We start from the raw sequence: 18974 nt of genomic DNA on the forward strand, positions 1-18974 counted from the left end.
GCGAAAAAAGACTGTTGTCTGGATGAAATCTCTTCAACTGTCATATATTTGACTGTACTGTACTAAGGCTATGTTATTTTAGGAGCTGTCTGATAGAGTCAGCATTTGACAATCTCCAATATTTCTGTACTCTTCACACTTCATGGAACATTTCAAATTTAGAAGAGGTTTTATTTTGCTACCAACTATATTTTGTCACTGGCACCTATAAACATTACTTGCCAGTTATCAACCAAGCCTAAATGTTGTTCAGGTCTTGCTGTATATTAAAAAAGAATTCTTCAGTATCCGAGGAGTCGTAAATGGTGATGAACCTGGTACGATTGCCAGCAAATATCCCCACTGACTTTTTGATGGAGGCCAGATCTTTGATTAAGCAGCTGAAAATGGTTGGAACTAAAGCACTAGCTTGAGGAACTTCTGGAACAATGACCTGGGATGGAGGTGATTGGCCTCCAACAATCATAATCATTTTCCTTTATGATAGAAATGACAGCAACGAATAGAGATTTTGCATTACTTAAGTAATTGATTTTCAATTACTTAAGTTTTGCTAGAAATCCTTGATGCCACAGAGATTCTTAAATTGTTACTGACTTTCACATTGCACCTTACAAAAGATGAGAATGCATATTCTTTCAAGGTTCTAAGTATGATTCATATTTAGGGTGAGATAAGGAAGATTGAGAGAGTTCAGCAAAACAAGTACAATGAATAGTCAGATATTTTTGCTACATCAGTTGTTATCCAAGGCCCTGTATCTACATATGTTGGGTGGGATCTGTCACCATCTCTGCTGCACAATTTGTTGGAAGACTTCCAACAAATACAAAGGGGCACATGTAAATATTAAAACTTCCCATGTTCCTATCCCTAGACTTTCATGAATGAGAAAGATTTACACTTAACTAGCAGACAGGTGGTCAGTGACCACAGGAATATAATCATGTACATTTAGTGGGTTTTTTTATCCAGGAAACATCATATTGTACATATTGCATGATGCCCAAATTATTTGAATGAGAATAAACATTGTGTGAAAGGATTTTACAACACTCAGGATGACCTTCGATTTTCACTGTTTTTCAGCTGATACTTGTATTTTTCAGCTTAGGCACATAAAGTACATGTGCATAAGGAACAGTTTTATGTAGTAATCAAGTCTCCATCTCTTGGAAAATGCAGCATATCTAAACTTGTGAACATATTTGAGTAAACAAACAAGGAACTTAAACAAGAGTGAGAAGTAGACTCCTTTACATCTTACCAGGAGTACCAGTAACCTACCATCTTTAGTTACAAAACAAGAGAAGAGAGGTGGATTGCTATACTGACTCAGTTGGTGACCTCTTTCTATTCAACCGTCATTTGCATTTTACTGGAGGGTGGTGAGTCTAAATAGGTTATCTTCCCATGGATGCCCATGTAAGTGACAAAGATCCTACAGATTGCAACTCTCCATTCTTATTATCAGCAGAGTAATTCTGGAAAGCAGATAACTCAGATGATATTTTCTGAGAAACTAAAAAAAAATCATGATTTTCTATTTCAAAGTACATGTAGTCACTTAAATCATGCCCTTCACATTTCCCCCACAGGACTAAAATAGTATATCATGAAAAACAGGAACAGGATGATGCCATTCAGCTGCTTGAGCTTGCTCCACCATTCTAGATCACACCTGATCATCTGCAAAAAGTTCATGGATGATCTGATTGTTGTCTTAACTCAACTTTCCCACATGTTCCCTGTAACTCACAACTCCCTTACCAATCATGAACCTAACTCAACATTGAACATATTGAAGGACTCTGCCTCATCCTGCTTTCTGGGAAAGGAATTTCAAAGGCTAATGGAATCAGTGAAGTGATTCCTCATCATTCCAGTTTTAGACACAAGATTTCTTATTTTGAAGCTTTACCCTTAGTTCTAGATTTCCCCATGTAAGGGGAATCTCTCTGCATCTAACCTATCAACCTCATTATAATCTTATATGTTTCAATAAGATCATTTCTAAACTTCAATAAGTACAAGCTCTATCTGTTTAAACTTTCCTGAAAATGATAAATTCCTCATCCCTGGAATCAGTTGAGTGAACCTTTTTTGGAGCTGCGATTAATGCAAAGATATTCTTCTTTAAGATAATGAATCTTGTATAGCATATCAAGTGTGATCTCACTAATGCCTTGTGGTGTTCTAGCAAGACTTCCTTAGCTTCATATTCCAACTCGTGCAATGAAGGTTAACATTCCACTTGTCTTCCTAATTACCTGCAGTGCCTACATATTAACTTTTTGTGATTCATGTCCATATCACTCTTTATTGCAGAATTCTGCAGCTTCCTCTCTATTTAAATAATATTATGCTTCCCCAATCATTCTAGCAAAATGGACAACTGCACGTTTTTTTATATTACACTCCAATTGCCATTTTTTTCTCCACTCACTGAACCCATCCATATCCTTTTGTAGACTCTTTATGTCCTTTTCACAACTTGCTTCTTCCTCTTTTGTTCCATCAGCCAATTTGGCTTTGAAACAGTCGCCCCTTCTTCCAACCGCAATACATCGTTTAAAAAAAATCATTCATTGGTATTTTAAGCTTTAAGTTAGACCATAAGACATAGGAGTGGAAGTAAGGCCATTCGGCCCATCGAGTCCACTCCGCCATTCAATCATGGCTGATGCGCATTTCAGCTCCACTTACCAGCATTCTCCCCGTAGCCCTTAATTCCTCTAGACAACAAAAACCTATCAATCTCGGCCTTGAAGACATTTAGCGTCCTGGCTTCCACTGCACTCCGTGGCAATGAATTCCACAGGCCCACCACTCTCTGGCTGAAGAAATGTCTCCGCATTTCTGTTCTGAAATGACCCCCTCTAATTCTAAGGCTGTGTCCACGGGTCCTAGTCTCCTCGCCTAACAGAAACAATTTCCTAGCATCCACCTTTTCAAAGCCATGTATTATTTTGTACGTCTCTATTAGATCTCCCCTTAATCTTCTAAACTCCAACGAATACAATCCCAGTATCCTCAGCCGTTCCTCATATGCTAGACCTGTCATTCCAGGGATCATCCGTGTGAATCTCCGCTGGACACGTTCCAGTGCCAGTATGTCCTTCCTGAGGTGTGGGGACCAAAACTGGACACAGTACTCCAAATGGGGCCTAACCAGAGCTTTATAAAGTCTTAGTAGTACATCTCTGCTTTTATATTCCAACCCTCTTGAGATAAGAGACAACATTGCATTCGCTTTCTTAATCACAGACTCAACCTGCATGTTTACCTTTAGAGAATCCTCGACTAGCACTCCCAGATCCCTTTGTGCTTTGGCTTTATTAATTTTCTCACCATTTAGAAAGTAGTCCATGCTTTTATTCTTTTTGCCAAAGTGCAAGACCTCGCACTTGCTCACGTTAAATTCCATCAGCCATTTCCTGGACCACTCTCCCAACCTGTCTAGATCCTTCTGTAGCCTTCCCACTTCCTCAGTACTACCTGCCTGTCCACCTAACTTCGTATCATCGGCAAACTTCGCTAGAATGCCCCCGGTTCCCTCATCCAAATCATTAATATATAATACGAACAGCTGTGGCCCCAGCACCGAACCCTGCGGGACACCGCTCGTCACCGGCTGCCATTCTGAAAAAGAACCTTTTATCCCAACTCTCTGCCTTCTGTTAGACAGCCAATCCTCAATCCATCCCAGCAGCTCACCTCGAACACCATGGGCCCTCACCTTGCTCAGCAGCCTCCCGTGTGGCACCTTATCAAAGGCCTTTTGAAAGTCTAGATAGACCACATCCAGTGGGTTTCCCTGGTCTAACCTACTTGTTACCTCTTCAAAAAATTCCAACAGGTTTGTCAGGCATGACCTCCCTTTACCAAATCCATGTTGACTTGTTCTAATCAGACTCTGCTCTTCCAAGAATTTAGAAACCTCATCCTTAATGATGGATTCTAGCATTTTACCAACAACCGAGGTTAAGCTGATTGGCCTATAATTTTCCATCTTTTGCCTTGATCCTTTCTTGAACAAGGGGGTTACTACAGCCATCTTCCAATCATCCGGGACCTTTCCTGACTCCAGTGACTCTTGAAAGATCTCAACCAATCCTCTGCTATTTCCTCAGCAACCTCTCTCAGAACTCTAGGGTGTATCCCATCGGGGCCAGGAGATTTATCAATTTTAAGACTTTTTACCTTTTCTAGCACTATCTCTTGCGTAATGGCAACCATACTCAACTCAGCCCAGTGACACCCTTTAATTTTTGGGATATTACTCATGTCTTCCACTGTGAAAACGCAAAGTACTTGTTAAGTTCTCCTGCTATTTCCTTATCTAAGTTAGGTACAAGTGTGTTGAAGGAGAATGTTTGTTAACATTTTTGGCTAATCTATGCATTCAGTAATCAATGTATTTTGAGAGTGACAAATGTGCTGGGGTGTGTGCTACAGGAGTAACAAACAATTAAAATGCATCACATACAAATAATCCACAATTTATGATGAGAAAATCATTCCACTGCGTATTTTGAGACAATGCCAACATGAAGTTTCGATAAGAAAATTATAAAATCTAAGAATAAAATGAAATGCTCACCCTTCATTTATTTCTAATAGCAAATTTGTCGATTAACTGTGCAAAACCAAACTTCAGAAAGTCATTCTGCCTCTCACTGATTTGGGTGAAAGATCTCTCAAATTACTCATTCTCATTTTCAAAACACTCCAAATATCCTCGCACATAAGGCAATTCAAAGAGAAAGATAATAATTCCTCTCTACAATAAACAAATAGTTCTTTTGTCAATGTTTTTCTCTTTTCAAATAATGCATTCCTACACCATTAGGAATTTGCCCGACTTTCCCTATTGATTGCCGATCTTCAAAAACATGCATTTTCAGATTTTGTGTATTCATAAGGTAACGTTTTATGCCAGTAACCATTTAGAAATTAGTGAAAACATGTTTCAGATTCTAAACATTTTTATGTGAAAATAACAAGCTTAAATTACAAATGTGAAGTTTGAATAACAGAATTTCTTAATGAGTTCTTTTTGCAGATTCTGAACAGTTCTGCCAAAAATGTGAAGTATTAGTCTCATTTCCATAGTGTAGGCACATGTCACTGAATTCATGTTAGAAATGAAATTCACAGTTTATATATGTATTCATATTGATTGTAGCTGTTTGCAGGCTGTTTTTTAGAAATAATTGCAATGACAGATGTAAAACCAGTTTTCAATATATTGCAGTAAAAAAATCATAATAGTGCCAATCAATGAAACCAGATAAGATGAGATGCTACAGTTAAGCAGAACAGCCCAAGAAGAAAAATTGCAATTAGAATATTTTTATTATGAAGATATAATAATTAATAACCAGTGCTGAAAAAAGACAGTTTGGAGCTTTTCAGTCAGACTCATTAAGACAATTTGCAAGAAAACTGAATTAAGTTCCTGCTACTAACAGAAATTTAACAACAAACATGTATATTACAGGGTACTCCAAGAAATTTCAATTTGCTGTAAGGACATCAAACGTTTAAAGAACCTTGGAGAGTTACCTTGTTCAGAATAGCAGATAAATGTCCTTTTTGAAATCAACAACTTGGCCAAAAAAATTAAAGTCTCATATTCTTAACACAATATCAAGTCACAAGGTACCTGGAAATATCAGGAGCTGAACCAGTCTTTTCTCAAGTGCAAAGAAACAGCAAAACAGAAAGACAGGCATTGTCTCATTCCTAAGGCTGGCTGGAGCCAAACAGTCTCTTCAGACCTGCAGGTCCTGGGGTTCAACAGATACAAAGTATACCTCATGATGTCGATTATTGTAAAGCTTTAGTATTTTTTCTTCATCCATCTCAAGTTGTACATGCTCCAACTAAAACTGATAAACTTCTCAAGCTGAGTTATAGTGCCATTAGTTAGAGGCCTTGTTAACACTTATGGGTAACTATTAAAAGCGCATCCTCCCAAAGTCCACAAAACATTCTGTGAGGCTCCTCAAAAAAACCGGCTGTGAATGGCTGTTGTTGTCCTGACTGTGAAGATACTATGCAGTGAGTGGGTGATTAAATTTCTTCTTACAAACATAAATATTTAATACATAAGCTTCTGCAGTGCATAATAGTTCTGGCAGGGTAATTCATGAAATTGATTGAGTTGACCGCATATTTGTCCCTCACTACCATAGTCTCTCTTGATTATTATTAAAAAGCACACAATCATACAATGATACAACACAGAATAGAATAGAATAGTCTTTATTGTCACGTATTCCAGTACAGAAGTACAGGAATACAGTGTAAAGTTTTTACAATGGATGCCTTTACAGTACCTAGGTACCTAGGTACAAATCTTACACAGTAAAAAATATAGGGTTGTTACAGAGTAAAGAAGAATATAGATTAGCATGAAACAGTGGAAAAAGTCCAGAATGATAATAAGTGGCCATAAGTACTAAAGTTCCAGTCCGTGCCTGCAGGTCCCAGAGCACGAGGCCAGACAGCCTCCACATGCTGGCCCCCATCCAGGACTTGCTCGCTCTGTTTTGACGCTGAACTCGGCCCATGCATGTTCTGTTCAACTGCTGGACTCAGTCCATGCTCACTCTGCCCCGCCCCAGGACTCAGTCTGTGCTCACTCTGCTGCGAGGACATGGCCTGCTCGCTCTGCTCCTCGATCCACTCTCCAGGTAGGGTGGGTAAGGGAAAAAAAGAAAAGCTACAAAGAGCAGAAAACAAGAAGTAAAAGGAAAAAGGACTGGTGAGCAGAGGATCTTCGAATGGAGTGTCCTACTCTGCTGCCACCTTGGATCATATACTCGTCTAGGAATCATATTCAGTCTATTATTCCTGTGAAATTCTATGAAAAAGCTACCAATTAGTCCTATTGTCATGCCCTTTCCCAATGGTTTACAAATGGTAGGAGTGATGAAGAGCTTTTGCCAGAAACATCATTTTTCCTGCTCCTCGGATGCTGCCTGACCTGCTCTATCACCACTCTAATCTAGACAAATGGTAGGAGTGGTTGACACTGCTGCTCACGAATAACTTGAGGTGAGAGTGACTCCCCCGAACATTAATGCAGCATTTAACAGAGAATGAGAAATGGACAAGGACCCCTAGCAAAATTGAAGTCAGAAGGATTGTGCTCAGGACATTACTGCACAAGTTCCTCAGAGAAATGTCCTGGGCCCATCCATCAAAAGATCCTCTCCATCATATAGTCAGAAATGCTGATGTTTGATGCTTTCATAATGTTCAGTTCCATTCACTGTTCCACAAATACTGAAGCTATGTATACATGCTTGCAGCAAATTTGAACAACTTCAGGTTTGGACTGATAAATGACTACTAATCTTTGTATTGCACAAGTGACAGTTAGTGCCTATTTCCAACAAGTGAGAATACCACTATCTACCATCAATTAGAAACACAACAGGACCAACAGCACAGAGGTTGGAAATAATCTGCAGGGAGTAATTATTCTTCTTGGTCTCCAAAGCTTTTCCATTATTTAAAAAGCCTGAGTCAGGTGTGTGATGGAATGCTCTTTACTTGCCTAGACAAATGTAGCTCCAGCAACACTCATTTCATCCATAATTTGGCATCCAGATAATTGGTACCCTATCTACCACCTTAGACATTCACTCCTCCACCATCAGCGCCCATGGGTTCTATGTGTCCCATACACAAGATACACCACAGCGACAGCACTGTCCCAAAGCCAGGAGCTCTACCCTTAGAAGAATGAGTAGTAGCACATGGAATGGCACTCTTAAGTTAATCTCAAACCATCTTGACTTGTGTTACAGGCAAGGAGATGGAGGTATTTTGAAACTTATTTGTTGTTCTCCTCTTCTATCCACAAGCAGGGGTGCTTTTACTTTATAAAATTTATTTCCCACATTATTTTCTATGTTTCACACTACCAACAACCCACTCCTACCACAAACCCACTGTTTGTGAAGTTCATTTTAAAAATGACCTACAGCAAACTCTTCAGAGTTGGAACAAAAGTATAGTTTATTCACATACTGAAAACCAGGAGATCGTGTTATGAAGTTGAAGGCATATACTGTATCTTTAAGAGAGAAAGAATGCTGTTCTGAACTGAGAGATTACAAGCACTTTTGTATATAACTTGATGATAGTCCTGGATGTAACATGTGGCTGTGAAATGGATACTTGAGTTTTGGTTGTTGTTTGGACAACAATTTGAATTTAACCAGTTTAAATTATGCCCCAGGATACTAAAACCCAATCAAGTTTGCATTTATTGTTTTGCCAACATCGAACCGACGAGACGATCTGATGTTGGGGGTTATAAGATTGCAGACATTTTGAAAATTGGTCAGAGAGCAACTGCCATAGAGAGAAACTGGAGAGCCTAATTGTCCATCTAACATCTTGCTCTCAAAGAAATTAGAAAACACTCTCTATTAAAGGTACCTTTTCATGTGAAACATACTTGCAGTAAAAAAAATGAACCAAGGAGATCAGCAGCTGGAAGAGTGAAGACACATAAGACGACCAAGGTAGGGGCAGATAGTAAGCAGTTAAGAGAAAGGGAGGGGGGGCTTAGATTGTGAATAGTTTTTTGTTTAATGTTCACTTTTAGAGTAAGAAAATAAATTGATGTTATTTTCTTTAAATAGTGTAATTTGGGAGTTCAGTGTCACTCATATTTTAACAGATTACAAGGTGAGGCAAATTGAGCTTTTCTGGATGTTTGGTTTCATTGACAAGAGAGGTTTGCTTCCGTGTCATAACAATAAACACAGTCACACACACATATCATACATATGGACAGTAAGTTTGGGTTTAGTTTCTTTGTACTGGTAACATGTGGGTTTTGCACTTATGAATGAACTTGTAATTCTTTCACCATGGAGATTTCTTTTAAAACAGTTTTTAAGACTTTGCTTTAGAATAATTAGGTTTTTTTGTGTACATTAATAGAACTTTATGACTGAACAATATAAACAAGAGCTAGTTTAGAAGATCAGGAGAGTTTTTAAGCTTTAGGGAAATATCCAAAGCTTACAGATCTTTTTAGCTTTATAATTTGCGAAGTCTTGTGAAGCCCTTGGATAAAGATGGCTATATAGAAAGTGTTCCTGAGCAGAGAAGGATATAGTGAAGCTAAATTACTTTAGAGTAAAGAGGTAGTGATAGCCCTGGACCAAAGAATTGGGACCAAATCCTGAAGTGCTACTTAAAGCTATATATGTTTAAGATTGGATGCATAATGACTCCTGGAAGAAACTAACTGCAGTTCCAGTCTATAACTTTAAGTCACAAGTGACTTAACACCTTGATAGATTTAGAGACAGGGACTCTGGTATGAAGACTATAAGAGTTGTGTTTCTGGGTACTGTACCAGGGGTATGTTTTGGGAATAATGTAATAATTATTGCTTTACTTTTCAATTTATAAATGAGTGCTTGGAGATTAAGCATTTTGGCATTTGTGTTATAAGTAGATACTATTTTCACTTCATTTGAATTGATAATAAACTTCTGTTTTATTGTTAAAACAAAACCTGCAGTATCATATCCTTATGTTTCAGTTAGAGACCATTTCATAAAAGAACAGAACAAACCAAAACATGTATTAAGCCCAGTTTTAGCCTAGCATCTGACTTGATCAGTAATCATATCAGCGGAGATCATGCTAACTGCAAAAATACATTGATGTACAGAGTTGATCTATCTTTTTGGCAAATATAAGATTTCTTCTGAAACTAGATTTCCAAGGAAATTTAAATGAGACACAAGCTTAACAAAGTCTTGTTGTGATGTCACCAGATTAGATTCTTAGCAGACTGACTTGATGTTAATAACAAAGTTTTTTTAACCAAATTGAAGCAAGGGTTCAGAAACTGGACAAACAAAACTTTTTCAAAGGCTTGAAATTTTGTTTATATAATGGGATTCCTGGAGAGACAATTTCTATTTAATGAGGTAATTTATATGTGGCAATTGATTTCTAGCTTGTCACAACTGATCCCAGGATGAGATTCCCCAATTTATTATGGTTCCAGATGGGATACTCCCAAATCATCAAGCTCCCAGGTGAAGAGGGATGAACTGGCTCCTTTTCTTGAATCACTCAATGACTTGGTTCACTGCAACAAGGTTAATTTAGAAAGGATTTCTTACCAGTAGATGACTTTCTCCCAAACCAAATCTACACAGGTCTTAAAAGGAACTAGTCAACCAGGTTTCTAAGTTAACAAAAGTGAGAACTTACTAGTTACTAACCTGACTAAGAAATAACACAACACACATGCTAATTAGAAATGAGTGGTGAGTCGAAGAAAATAGTTTAAAAAAAAATATACAAATCAGTCTCTATGTTTCATGAAGAGTAGACCATGTGACGTTGTCAAGATTAGAATGGTGCTGGAAAAGTACAGCAGGTCAGGCAGCATCCTAGGAGCAGGAAAATTGACGTTTTGGGCAAAAGGCCTTCATCAGGAATCTGTGAAGGCCTTTTGCCCGAAACGTCGATTTTCCTGCTCCTCAGATGCTGCCTGACCTGCTGTGCTTTTCCAACACCACTCTGATCTTGATTCTGATTTCCAGCATCTGCAGTCCTCACTTTCGCCTTATTTTCCAATGGTGTTATCAGTAGCACAAACATTGGAAGGTGAGCAATTGACTTAAGATGTTTGGCATTATAGGTCAGTTGAAAGGCCTTTGTCCTATTTCCTTTCCTTTTAACTGTAGCACAGGAATGACAAGAATTTTTCTCAACTGTGATTCTCACAGCACTTTTGGGGTCGTACATACAGTCAGAGTTAAAACTGGCTTTTAAGCCTTGTACTTGTGCAGACTCTTTACTTCCATCAAATTCATAGTCTGAAAAAACTCACAAGATTACAGTCAGTTTGCAATGCATGTCTCCCTCAGAAATCCATCTCTTTGAAGTTTTCTTGACAATAGTCATGTGACATTCCAGGGTTTCGTACAAAACTGAGGATAATCCAAAAAGCCACTCAATTACTTTGTTCAGAATTTACTTATCTTGTCATTTTTGTTTTTTTTAAAAAATGCACACTGTAATCAAAAGTTCAATACAATCATAGGTGATCCATGGATATGATCCATAATTATGAAAATCTCTCTAGCCAGGACCAATGTTCACTTGTATGAGACTAATGCTGAACTTTTAGTGTCACTTCAGGAATAACATATTTCAACAGCTCCCCTTTGTTTAGTACCAATATCAACTCCTTCCAGGTGAATTAATAAAACAAAAAACTTTTAAGTAATCGATTCCCTTTTAAAAAGGTATTACTGAATCTCCTGCCACCAAAATCTGCAAATGATATTCACTCATTCCTTTTTTTTCCTTTCAGTCATTCCCAGTTTTTGCATATCACCTAACTATTTCCTATGGTTATCTACTCCTCTGTTACCAGTAACAGTTTCGCCCTTTTTAGGTCTATCAAAACCATTCATGATTTGAACCTGTTCCCTTTTTAGTTATGTCCCTTCCAGTGAATACTACCAGTTTTCCTAACCTTTCCATATCACCAAAGACTTTCATCCTCAGTTTACATTTTTAAATCTCCCTTATATGCGTTCTTCAGCGTTTGTATCCCTCAAATTGTTATGTTCAGAATTAGATAATGCTGTAGCTGAGACTTAGCTAGTGATTTACAAAGGTGTGACATAATTCCATCTTTTTTCACTCTACAACACCATTTATAAAGCAAAATGATTCTGACTGGCTTTTTAAACACTTTCTTAACTTGTCTTGCCTCCAGTCTATGGAGGCAGATCACCCATTCCCTGTGCTCCTGAACCTTTCAGTTTACATCAATTCTTGTTCTTCGCATCAAAAGGAATTACTTCATAATACACTCTTGTGAAGAGGAAGGAGGAGGCTTATGTTAGGATGAGATGTGAAGACTCATTTAGGGCAACTGAGAGTTACAAGGTAGCCAGGAAAGACCTATCGAGAGAGTTAAAATGAGCAAGGAGTGGACATGAGAAGTTGTTGGTGGATAAGATTAGGGAAAACCCTAAAGCTTTCTATAGGTATAAATGGGATAAAAGAATGACTAGAATAAGATTAGGACTATTCAAGGACAGTAGTGGAAAGTTGAGAGTGGAGTCAGAGGAGATAGGAGAGGTGCTAAATGAATATTTTTTGTCAGTATTCACACTGGAAAAAGACAATGTTGTCAAGGAGAAGACTGAGAAACAGCTACTAGACTAGATGGGATTGAGGTTCACAAGGAGGAGGTGTAGGCAAGTCTGGAAAGTGTGAAAATAGATAAATCCCTCAAGTCGGATGGGATTTATCCTAGGATTCTCTGCGAAGCGGAGGGCAGAGATTGTTAAGCCTTTGGCTTTTTTCTTTATGTTGTCATTGTCTAAAGGAATAGTGGCAGAAGACTGCAGGATAGCAAATGTTGTTCCCTTGTTCAAGAAGGGGAGTAGAGACAGGGAGTAATTACAGACCAGTGAGCCTTACTGTGGGTAAAGTGTTGGAAAAGGTTACAAGAGATAGGATTTAAATCATCTTGAAAAGAATAAGTTGATTAGGGATAGTCAACATGGTTTTGTGAAGGGTATGTCGTGACTCACAAACCTTATTGAGTTCTTTGAGAAGGTGACCAAACAGGTGGATGAGGGTAAAGTGGTTGATATGGTGTATATGGATTTCAATAAGACGTTTGATAGGGTTTCCCATGGTAGACTACTGCACAAAATACAGAGGCATGGGATTGAGGGCGAGTTAGTGGTTTGGATCAGAAATTGGATAGCTGAAAGAATATAGAGGGTGCTGGGTGATGGGAAATGCTCATCCTGGTGTTCATTTATTAGTGGTGTACCACAAGGATCTGTTTTGGGGCCAGTGCTGTTTGTCATTTTTATAAACAACCTGGATGAGGGCGTAGAAGGATGGGCTAGTAAATTTGCGGATGACACTAAGGTCAGTACAGTTGTGGATAGTGCCGAAGGATGTAGGTTAGAGGGGGACATAGATAAGCTATAATACTGGGATGATGGTGGCAAGTAGAGTTTAATGCGCAAGAGTGTGAGGTGATTCACTTTGGACGGAGCCAACAAGAATGCAGAGTACTAGGCGAATGGTAAGATTCTTGTTAGTGTAGATGAACAGTGAGATCTCAGTGTTCATGTGCATAGATCCCTCAAAGTTACCACCCAGGTTGATAGGGCTGTTAAAAAGGCATATGGTGTGTTAGCTTTTATTAGTAGAGGAATCGCGTTTCAGAACCATGAGGTCATGCTGCAGCTGAACAAAACTCTGATGCTGCCACACTTGGAGTACTGCTTGCACTTCTGGTCACCACATCATAGGAAGGATGTGGAAGCTTTGGAAAGGGTTCAGAGGAGATTTACTAGAATGTTGCCTGGTATGGAGGGAAGGTCTTACGAGGAAAGGTTGAGGGACTAGAGGCTGTTTTCATTAGAGAGAAGAAGGTTGAAAGATGACTTGAGACATATAAAATAATCAGAGGATTAGATTGGATAGACAGTGAAAGCATTTCTCCTAGGATGGTCAAAGCTATCACAAAGGGGAATACCTTCAAATTGAGGGGTGATAGATATAGGACAGATGTCTGAGGTAGTTTCTTACTCAGAGGGTAGTAGGGGCGTGGAACGCATTGCTTGCAACAGTAGTAGACTCGCCAACTTTACGGGCCCCCTTGTGCTAGTCATTCAGTGATTCAGTGGTTAGCACTGTTACCTTATAGCACCAGAGACCCAGGTTCGATTCCAGCTTCGGGCGACTGTCTGTGTGGAGTTTGCACATTCTCCCCGTGTCTGCGTGGGTTCCTTCTGGGTGCTCTGGTTTCCTTCCACAATCCAAACATGTGCAGGTCAGGTGAATTGGCCATGCTAAATTGCCCATCGTGTTAGTTGCATTAATCAGAGGGAAATGGGTCTGGGTGGGTTACTCCCCGGAGGGTCGGTGTGGACTTGTTTGGCCGAAGGGCCTGTTTCCACACTGTAATGAATCTAATGCAATTTTGTACTCACTAATAATTATCCTGGATAAAGCAAGAAAAAAGTCCAAAAGAAGTTAAGGCATTCAAATTCAGAGATATCTTACCTTCGAGATGACTTTTTTCAGCAAGACATCCTTCTTGCTTTCGTTTTTCAGCATTTACATTAATTAAATCTTCTATATCTTGTGTTTCTGATTGATTTTTGTATTCCTTTGAACCTTGCGCAGAAGTATTATTAGCAAAGGACAAGTTTTCATTTCCATCTGTAAGTGCACAACGAGTTTCAAGTTTTTCAGTTCCAACTGTAGTTGAGTAGGCAATATTAGATTCTGTCATTACCATACTTGACCAGGACTTTTCAACAGTAGAATAATCCTGTTGCTTGGCTTCCTTTTTATCACTACATTTGCCACTCCCTAGCACAATATTTTCATTGGACATGTCTTGTAAGGATGGATTTCCACTGTCTTGTAGTGGATTTACTTCTTTAGGTATTAGATTACAACTTTCTGTGATGTTCAGATCATTAGCTTCAATTTGTTTTTGCTTATTGAATTCACTCTGCATTTGATCTGCAATTGCATTTTTCACATGCTCAGACATCTGATGTAATGTATTGACTTGAAAATGCTGACTAGTACTTTCTTGACTAATGAAACACTTATTCAACTGCATATTTTCATCTGTCCAACACACATGATCTTTCTCTAAATGTGTTATATATTCAAAACCATGCTTCCTGCAATACTCGGTGTCTGTTGTTAAATTAGATTGTAAATGATCAGCATTTGTTGCAGGTTGTTTTTCTTCATTTATTAATTCTGTAGCACGTGAGGCAGCCAGTTGGAGAATGACGGAATCTACATTTTCTTCAATCATTTGAGAACATTTAAGCACTAATTGCCTTCTGCTGTCCTTGAAGTGAGCATCTGAATTGTTAGCAAGTGCAAAATTCGCACATAAATTATAATCAGTAGTATCTTCAGAGCCGAAAGAATGCATTGAAGAGATTTTGTTCCCATCTAATTGTACATCTGCTGTTGGTTGAGTTACATTTTTAAGAAACTGATTAAGATTCTGAACATTAAACTGCGCATTCTCAATACATTCTGACTGCTGGTTCATTGTCTTTTCTTGTTGCAAGCTTTTAGGAGGTGCCGCAAAAGGAATATTTACAAATTCCACAGTGTTAGTGAAATTGCAGTCAGTCACTTGACTGAAAAATTCTTTATCAGAAGTAATTAAAACCATTGATGTGCTGTTCTGCTCTGGAACTTGAATATGTTTACCGTGTGTCTTTTCTGTTGCATCTGCCTCAAGCAGACTTTGGTTACTTTTCTGCAATTCCTTTTCTGCAATTTCTTTGCAATCTTTCACATCAATTTTGTGTTTGCTGTGTGGCATGGGCAATGAATCACCTGAAGAACTTGGACATTTTTGATGTTCTAAATCTTGAACGGACGTCTGTGTGTGGCTGCCAACCACTGGTTCCAAATCACGACTGCCTAAATTGTTTTCTGTGCCATTTGTGGTCTGTTTAATTAACATATGCATGTCTCCATAGCAAGGCTTGAACTCCTGTTGCATTCCTTCTTGCTGAAGGTCAGTTTCCGCTGGTGAAGACAGCTCTACTTTTGTAAACACACAAGGCTCTTTATTTTCACAACTACTGCAAGTCTTATGAAAGGGCATTTTGCTTGCTGTACTATCTACAAGTGATTTATATTCAAGAATTTCCTCATTGTTGCTAACATGCAAGTTAAATGGGTTTATTACTGTTTCTACATTAAACTGACAGTTCACATTTAAAGTAGTGCCACTACTTAAGGCATCCAAAGGGATTTTTCCTAATGATTTGTCAGCCCTCAATATACTTTGCAACTTTAAGTCTGAACCACTTGTTTGTGAAAATAAATCACTTTCACTTAATGAAATTTGGCTAAGTTCCACATACTCCCCCTCAAGTTCATGAGCAGATATTACTTGAGAACTAATAGAAGTATCTAAACAATCTGCAATACTACTTAGGGAATTATGTAACACCCTTCTAGGATGCATGTGATGGGTTTTCAATTCTTTTTCTTTTGTACTTCGATTTTGAAGTGTTTCAGAATGGCTTCCTAATTCTGCACTACAATCATTCAATAGTACATTTTTCGGATTGTTATAAACAACTTCCTGATCCATACTCCACTTTCTTGATGACATACTTTCAATCATTTTTGGTTTATCAACAAATTCTGGATTCACTATCTCTTCCCAAGGTACTCTCAAGATACTGCTCTCAGTAGACAAAAGGCAATTCTGCAAAGCTGTTCCCATCCGTTCCTTGTTAATATTGTCCAACCATTCCGTAGTGAAGATAGAAGTATAAGTGACCTCTGGAATAATTACTTCTTCTATGTTGTACCCATTTGTTGTAAGGCATTTTAATACAATACGTGGCGTTTTCTTCAGGTTTGGAACCACTTGAAGGTAGAAATCACCAGGTTGCAAAATTCGCCAATCAAGTGCAGACAGTTGTATCACAATTTTTTCACTGATGCATAAAGGCCAACCTTCATAACGAAATAGAAATCCACAATACTGAAACTAATGAAAAAAAGATGAAAAAATCCCGTTAAATGCTTCTTCTAGGGCTTAAAATAGCTTTGCATTGTCAAACAACTCACTGAATAAATCATTCAATTAAAGGTATATTTACAATAAACAACACAAGATGACTTAAATACATTGTTAAAGTGATTAGCATGCACAAAAATTTGGTAAACTCGCAAATATATCAGCATACTTATACTAGCTACTATGAAGCCTAGATAAAGCAGAAATAATGAGCAAAAACGGCAGAAATTACAGGGTACCAGTAAAGAGTTTGGCCTCAGACTTAATAAGTAGGTACAAATTTAATCATTCATTCTTGAAATTTACTGTTTGGATACCAATTCGATGGAATGATAAATTACATTTTAATTCCAATTACCTCTGCTGTTGGACAGGGGCAATGTTTTTACTCTTCAGTCTATTTTCTAACAATATATCACAAAATCTAATAGATGGATTTCAACATAATGTGGTGAAAATAGAATATGGTTCAAGAAAGGATTTCTTGGCAAAGATGCTGATCCAGAGACAGCATTTGTTTCAAAGATCCATTCACATTGGATAGAGAAAATTGACTTGATTTTTAAGGATTTTGTGAGTTGCTTTACGTGGAATGATCGAGTCTTTTAGGATTGTCTCAGCTGTTATGGTGGAATTTGTTACAGGTGTCAAAAATGTGAGCAGAGTTTTAAAAGGAGGTTTTTTTTTATATGGCTTGACATAAAGCCTCGTCTCGAGAAGAAAGCTCATCAAAAAGATTTTATTTCCCTCTATTTTGCAGTTAAAGCAGAGAAAAGCCACAAAAATTAATCAATTGAAGAAATACAGAATTAACACAGTGTGGCAGAGGTATATACTCGATTGAATATCCTCCTCATTGCATCTGTTTTGAGGCCTCATTCCTGGATAATTCCAGGGTTTAAAATATTTGCAACAATGCATGCTGCTAAATTATTTTCTGCATAACAAAAGGGTTTAATAATATATGCAATGAAAAAGTAGTTACTGTGGAGGGTTATGTACTTCATTCAAAATAATAACGTAAATATTTTTCTTGACATTTCCATGTCAGCGTACCTTCTACATATCAAAGTACGTAACAGACATTCTAAAATGCCTTTCCACATTAAGTATCTGACATAAATGACTGTCGAATTACCTCTTCATGCTGTGGGATTTTGCCACAGCTTCTGTACAGCTGTATCTGCTGTCTCAAATGCTTAATGTATCACTAATATTTCACTGATCATTCAATTTAGAAGTAGAGTATTTAATTTTATATTTCGCTGACCATTTTATTCTATCTCCTTAGGCAGAAAGGGTTTTGAATCCATTCCAAACAACTCTTACATCCAGCCCCTTTTGAAAAGTGCTGTAAATAGTTCTTGGTACCTAACTGACTTACTGCTTCCTTTTGCTAGGCTGTCAAATTCAGGCTGTCATTACATCTTTTTCAGAAGACACACACTTTCCCCTCAGGGTACCCTGTGGTCTCTCCACCAAGTAAACAGAAGCTTCCACCATATTGTGGTCCCATTTCAAACAGAAATATTGCATCAGAATGAGACAGGGATGAGGTTAGAAGAGACAAAGTGAGTCAAGGGTGGGACCCATAAGGTGTGCAGGAGAATCAGGGCATGCATGAATAGGAGGGCAAATAAGTGGGAGGAGGTTCAGCAGTACTAGACAGAGAGGATTTAGAGGACCTTTAGAGGATGCCACACTTGAATGCATTTTAGATTACAAATTACAATGCAGAAATCCTCAGAAACCCTGTGGAAAGTTCTAACTCTTCTGGTGCTATTTAGTCAATGCTTACTGTAAAATCCAAATCGTTGCCAAAAATGAGAAAGAGCTGAGATAGAATGATGATTGAAAAGAGAATAGATGGAAAATAATTAAAAGAGGGTCCCACTTATGTGTGTAATAATCCCTACAATGTCCATGGGAAATCATTAATTAATTTCCCACAGTACTTGTTGAATATGAGTTACCTTGGTAAAAGGTAATTGTTGTCCAGTTGGAACTCATCACCTGAGCCCTCAGGCCTTCTTGTGATGCAGTGGTAGTGTCAGTATCCCTGGACCAAGAGATCCAGGTTTACACCCCACCTGCTCCAGGGGTGTGTAATAACATGTCTGAACTGGTTGATTAAGGAAAAAAAAGCAAACTCAGGGATGGGTCTGCAGAACTAACTACCCCTGGCTGGGACTAGTCAGGACATTCTGGCGAAGTTCATCGATAATACGAAGTTAGGCAGACAGGCAGGTAGTTCTGAAGAGGTGGGGAGGCTGCAGAAAGATTTAGACAGTTTAGGAGAATGGTGCAGGAAATGGCTGATGAAATTCAATGTGAGCAAATGTGAGATCTT

General features: G+C 38.2%; 1 protein-coding gene across 5 annotated transcripts in view; it reads right to left on the bottom strand.

The window, feature by feature from the left end:
* The window catches only part of plekhg4 (pleckstrin homology domain containing, family G (with RhoGef domain) member 4), a 242182-nt gene that overhangs the window by 155048 nt on the left and 68160 nt on the right, over nucleotides 1-18974 (bottom strand). For all 5 annotated transcript variants that reach the window (XM_072547479.1, XM_072547481.1, XM_072547478.1 and 2 more), the window contains one exon: nucleotides 14107-16594. In XM_072547479.1, coding sequence (XP_072403580.1) covers nucleotides 14107-16594 — 2488 coding nt within the window. The remainder of the gene's footprint in view (nucleotides 1-14106; nucleotides 16595-18974) is intronic.

Source organism: Chiloscyllium punctatum, chromosome 26 (assembly GCF_047496795.1).
Source record: "Chiloscyllium punctatum isolate Juve2018m chromosome 26, sChiPun1.3, whole genome shotgun sequence".
Classification (NCBI taxonomy): domain Eukaryota; kingdom Metazoa; phylum Chordata; class Chondrichthyes; order Orectolobiformes; family Hemiscylliidae; genus Chiloscyllium; species Chiloscyllium punctatum.